Below are 6,000 nucleotides of genomic sequence, written 5' to 3'. Positions count from 1 at the left end.
TGGAGGCCAAAAGAGAGCAGCAGGAAAACAGCCATTTCCTGCTGCTGGCAATGGCCATGGCTCCAGGGAAGCAGCAGCCCCGACCTGTCTGAGCTCTTCGTGCATGCTGGGGCTGCTCCCCCAGGTGCAGAAGAGATAGGAGGAGATGGGACATGAGACCAGTAAAATTCTGCTCTCTTCTTTATTGTCATTATCTGCACAAGAAGCCCAGTTCTATAAGTACATTAGAGCATTGGGTCAAAACTTAAAAAACAAACAAAAACAACAACAACAACAACAACAAACAACATAGGAGACACTAAGAATAATAGTCAAATTCACCAGCTTTAGACAGTATTAATAAATAAATAAAATTAAAGACAATTGTCCTAACAGTTTATTTCAGAAAACATCCGTGTCCTGAAACAATTGTAGGCACATGATTAATGTAGAAGAAGAATGTCTGCAAAGACTTGCTTGAAGCATGTATTCAAAGAGTTTCCTCACTTCACCCTTGAGCTCCTGGTTCCTTATGAAGTAGATGAGGGAGGTCACTGCTGGAGGCACCACTGAGTACTGAACCGCCAGCAAAAGATTCAGGGATGAGTATAGAACTGCCACCAGCAGGTCCGTGGATGGGGTGGAGAATGAAAGGAACTTCAGGTAGGCAAATGAGCCAGTGCTCACAAACAGGGGGACCAGAGCCAGGTGAGAGAGGCAAGTGGAAATGGACAGTGGCAGTGTCCACCCTGTTGGTCCTCCCAGTGTCTCCTAGGAGGCCAGCACATCCCAGACCCTCCCCAGCTCTCCACACCTGCCTCTAGTCTCCCCAGCTAAGCCCAGCCCAGCCCAGCCTGGCCCAGCAGAGCAGCCTAGGCTGGGATGGCAACAAAGCAGCAAATGGAGAAGTGGGGGGTCAGTGCAGTGTCCCTGCTGCTGCCATCTGCAGGAGATACCCCAGGACACTACTCACCAGGGAAGCCTGCAACCACCCAGGCCAGCCTTATTCCCCAGAACAGCACCACACTGCTGGCCCTGGGGCTCCTCAGGCACCACCACTGCACACACACAGCACCCTGTTCTGCTCCCAGGACACCCCATGTCCCACACAGTCTTGTCCCAGGCCAGCACATCAGGGCTGGCCTGAGCAGCCATTCCTGCATCCCCTGCCCATGCTGCCCATAGCCCCCCAGCTGGCAGTGCTGCTCTGTAGAGCGAGGGGACTGTGGTGCATGGGGCTGTGGGGCACTCTGGAGGGCCGTGCTGCTCAGGCTGGGAAGGCAGAGCCAGCTGGTTGGGGGCACTGCCACTGACTGCCTCCCACACAAGTGGTTCTTTGGCCATGGAGGGTGCACACAGATAGCTGGCCTCCTTCAGAGTCAGAGACTCACGGAATAGCCAAGATGGAAGAGACCCACAAGGATCATTGCATCCAACTTATTTCCAATGTCATTAGATGTTTTGGGGTGATTCACTGTATTCAGTCTACAAAATGTCAACTGAGGTATGACAATGCAGCAGACTGCTTTCCCTGTACATGCTGTGTTCCCTGCAGTTGCAGAGCTCTCCTTTGCCTGTTCCCACCCAGATTTAGCACTATATCTATACTTCAAAAAGTTATCTTTACTTTGCAATATCTGTGGGAGTAGCTTTGGGAGAATATCTGAGCCTTCAGGCACTGCCCTCAGCAGATCCTTTTATGCTGCAGATGCTGGTGCGGAGCCAGCTGTATTAGAGAAGTGTCCCTGGCCTGTCCCTGCCTGTGGACACAGAACTGCCCCGGAGCAGCACGGTGAGCAAGAGACAAGAGCAATGAGTCCTCGCAGCAACACAAGGGCTCTGTAGGAGAGTACTAGGTGAAAGGGAGAGCAGCTTGGGAAAGAAGAAGCTCTGGGGCTCCTTGGCAGTGCTGCTGTACCAGGACACTTCTTCCCTCCACCCCTGCACACAGCCAAGTGCCCCTGCAGCTTCACTGCAGGTCTCTGAGGGAGGATCTCGGGCAAGCATATCACTGCAGGGTCGTTTTTTTTAATTTAAATACACAGAGAGCCTGCCTCCTTGTTTACACCAAGTCCGGGAGTCACATGGGACATGTAGATACTTAAATGAAAGAATATGAACAAAGACATTTCTTTGTGGACAATAATTTCACAAGCAATATAAAGAAAAATATACACTCAAACAAAATAAAAAACAAACAAACCTGCATCTGGGCCTTTAATGAGTTACATTATGAATGATATGCAGAAAAAGAACTAGACAGTGGGTTCGAGTGCATCCTCTGCAAGTTTGCAGGTGACACTAAACTCAGTGGTGCAGTTGATGCAATAGAAGGGAGGGAATGCCATCCAAAGGGATCTGAACTAGCTTGTGAAGTGGGTCCATGAGAAACTGAAGATGTTCAGCAAGTCCAAGTGCAAGGCGTTACACCTGTCTCAGGGCAATCGGACACGAGGACAGACTGGAAGAAGAACACATTGAGAGCAGCCCTGCAGAGAAGATTCTTGTTGTCGTGGACATGAACTGTTCAACATGAGCCATCAGTGCGAGCTTGCATCCCAGAAGGCCAACTGCATCCCGGGATTCATCAAAGGATGAGTGGCTAGAAGGTCGAGGGAGGTGATTGTTCCCCTCTACTCTGCTATTGTGAGGCCCCACTTGGAGTACTGAATCCAGGTTTGGTGCCCCAGCACAAGAAGGATGTTGATCTGTTAAAACAGGTCCAGAGGAGGGCCACAAAGATGATCAAGGAGCTGGAGCACCCCTCCTATGAAGGAAGGCTGAGAGAGTTGGGTTGGTTTAGCCTGCAGAAGAGAAGGCTTTAGGGTGAATTCATTGCCTACAAACCACCTGTCTGAGCTGGAGCAAAAGCCCAGTGCAGGGAACGGTGGTTACGAGGGGCTGTCTGTGATGATTGCGTCTTCTCAGTAATTAAAAGGGGCATAAGAAAAGATGGAGAACAACTCTTTGCTCAATCAAATAATGACAGGACAAGGGGGAATGGTTTTAAACTAAAAGAGCAGAGATTTTGATTAGAGGTTAGAAGGAAATTCTTCACTCAGAGGGCGGTGAGGCACTGTAAGATGTTGCCCACAGAACTTCTAGATGCCACATCCTTGGAGGTCTACAAGGCCTGGGTGAATGGGGCCCTGGCAAACTTGATCTAGTGGGTGGCATACTTGCCCATGGCGGGGGGGTTGCAACTAGATGATCTTTGAGGTCTCTTCTAAACCAGGCAGTTCTATGTTTCTATGATTCTAAGACAGGCAGTTTATTCCTTCTGAAAAACACTCATTCATCACTTTCCACACCGCATCTTTCAGCTCCTGGTTCCTCATGCTGTAGATGAGGGGGTTCACTGTTGGACTCACCACCGAATACAGAACTGCCAGCAAAAGATTCAGGGAGGAGGAGGACATGGAGGGAGGCTTCAGGTAGGCAAATATGGCAGTGCTGGTGAAAAGGGAGACTACGGCCAGGTGAGGGAGGCATGTGGAAAAAGCTTTATGTCGGCGCTGCTGTGAGGGGATCCTCAGCACAACCCTGAAGATCTGCACATAGGACAGCACAAGGAAAACAAAACACACAAATAATAAAGAGGCACTAACCACAATAAGCCTAGCCTCTTTGATATAGGCATCAGTGCAGGAGAGCTTGAGGATCTGGGGAATTTCACAGAAGAACTGGTCCAGGGCATTGCCTTGGCAGAGGGGAAGGGAAAAGGTATTGGCAGTGTGCAGCACAGCATAGAGAATAGTACTGCCCCAGGTAGCTGCTGCCATGTTGACACAAGTTCTGTTGTCCATTATTGTCCCATAGTGCAGGGGTTTGCAGATGGCAATGTAGCGGTCATAGGCCATGATGATGAGAAGAGAAAACTCTGCTGTGACAAATGTGACAAACATAAAGACCTGGGTAGCACAACCGAAGAAGGAAATGGCCCTGGTGTCCCACAGGGAATTGGCCATAGCTTTGGGAAGAGTGGTAGAGATGGATCCCAGGTCGATGAGGGCGAGGCTGAGGAGGAAGAAGTACATGGGGGTGTGGAGGTGGTGGTCACAGGCTACGGCGGTGAAGATAAGGCCGTTGCCCAAGAAGGCAGCCAGGTAGATGCCCAGGAAGAGCGCGAAGTGCAGGAGCTGCAGCTCGTGTGTGTCTGTAAATGGCAGGAGGAGGAACTCAGTGGGGAAGCTGCTGTTGGACATTTGCTGCTTCTGGGCATAGCAGCCTATTTATGGAGGAATTTAAAGAGGCAAGTTAGATAGTGTTTTCTGAGCAAAACCTAAGCCATATCTCATTGAAACATCCTCAACAAGACACACTGCCGTTTTCAGGGAAGAATACATGCTTCTGCCTGGAGCTTTTGATTTGGTTGCCTAAGAATGCCTGAGAGATCAGGTTAGTCAACTTTGCTCTCTGGAAGGGTCAGTACTGCCCTGTAGGTACATGATAAAGACCACCAGGGACTGGTGGTGGTCTCTGAGACAGATACCTGCCCCAGGTAGCAGGCTCTGGGAAGCAGAAAGATTCCCCCCTACTCTTCTGGGTGGCCTCCTTCCTCCCACAGCTTCTCCCCATAGTGTCCTGGGCAGCTCCCCAGGCAGGCTGAGTGCTGAGCCTGGCAGGCAGCAGAGGCCCTGCACCAGCACACAGTCCCTGGGGCACAGCAGGGAGGGACCCTGCTCTGCACCACAGCCCTGGCCACCCTGTCTAAATGCCCGGCTGCACAACTTGCAGCTGGCCCCACAAGAAGGAAACCTCGTGTTTTGTCCCTCTGACAGCTTTGGAAGGTAATCCCTGCTCTGGAATTTGTCATTTTCCTCTTATCCAAAAAAACTCCTCCTGAGTCCTGAGTCCTCCTGAAAGCTCCCATAGCCTGTGGGATTTGCCAGCAAATCTGGAGATGGCACCAGGAACAACAGCTGCATTGCCCTGCAGCCAGAGACTTACCCTGTTCAGGGTTGTGAAGATTTCTCCCGCAGTGAGCTCTCAGCATCCCCCCTCCACTCTGCCTTTAACATCTCCCTTCCTTCTCTCACTGCCCTTATCCCCTGCAGGCAGTGCCCCCAGCCCTGCTGCGCTGTGCAGAGGAGCTGCTCCTGGGCAGAGCTGTCTCTCTGCAGTGCTGCCCGCTTGCCAGGAGCTCCCCTTGGGCCAAGGAGCCCGGCCCAGCTCATCAGCACAGGGAGCTCTTGACAAGTCCCTGGGCCTCCACGGAAATCAACTTTGAATCACACTCAGGCAGTCTTTTGGGATACAACCACTGCTCTAAAGTTTTGATCGGGACTTATTTCCAGTGCTGTCTTTGCTCCTAATTCCATAGAAGATGTTGGCAGGAGAATCATCTATTCTTGTCCCATTATGTGATCAGACACCCTCAACGTGAAAGGCAGGGTGAATACCACCTCTTCCAAGCACTTGTAGATATTGGTGGGATGGTGTGGAGTGTGTGGGGGGGAAGAGATGACACGACTTTTCCACAGAAACTCAAATCTCTCTGTCTACATATGCTACAAAACCACTTGTCAGCCCACAGAGTCAAGAAACATACAATGCTTTGGGTTAAAGGGACCCCAAAGACCATCAAGTTCCAGTCCCCCCTGCCATGGGCAGGAACAAATCCTACTAGTGTTGCTCAAGGTCCCATCCATCCTGGCCCTGGACACTATCAGGGAGAGGGCATCCAACACTTCTCTCGGCAACCTGTTCCAGTCCCTCACCAACCTCCCAGTGAAGATTTTCTTCTTTAGATTTAATGTAAATGTACTGTCTTGTAGTTTAAAGGGATTGCCCCTTTCCTAGAGCTACAATCCCTGATAAAGATTCTATCCCTATCTTTCTCCTATTTTTCTCCCCCGGTTCTGTTAAGGAGGGTCAGGAAGACAGTGGCTGCGTTGTGCTTCGCTAACAGCTGGGGATAAACCACAAAACATCTGAGGACACAAACCTGACTGACAATTGATAAAGGAGGCAGTGAGGGAACCAGACATGGTCAATCACACTGACTGAAGATAGCACGGG

The 6,000-nt window shown here is 50.6% G+C and overlaps 1 protein-coding gene across 1 annotated transcript in view; it reads right to left on the bottom strand.

The window, feature by feature from the left end:
- Positions 1-3,236: 3,236 nt before the first annotated feature.
- The window catches only part of LOC309891074 (olfactory receptor 14A16-like), a gene marked incomplete at both ends in the record, with an annotated part of 45,120 nt that continues 42,356 nt past the window's right edge, over positions 3,237-6,000 (bottom strand). The window contains one exon of the mRNA XM_082785459.1: positions 3,237-3,890. Coding sequence (XP_082641585.1) covers positions 3,237-3,890 — 654 coding nt within the window. The remainder of the gene's footprint in view (positions 3,891-6,000) is intronic.

Source organism: Aythya marila, assembly GCF_965140915.1.
Source record: "Aythya marila genome assembly, contig: HAP1_HAP1_SCAFFOLD_154, whole genome shotgun sequence".
NCBI classification, from domain to species: Eukaryota; Metazoa; Chordata; class Aves; order Anseriformes; family Anatidae; genus Aythya; species Aythya marila.
This window is presented reverse-complemented; position numbering and strand designations above follow the sequence as displayed.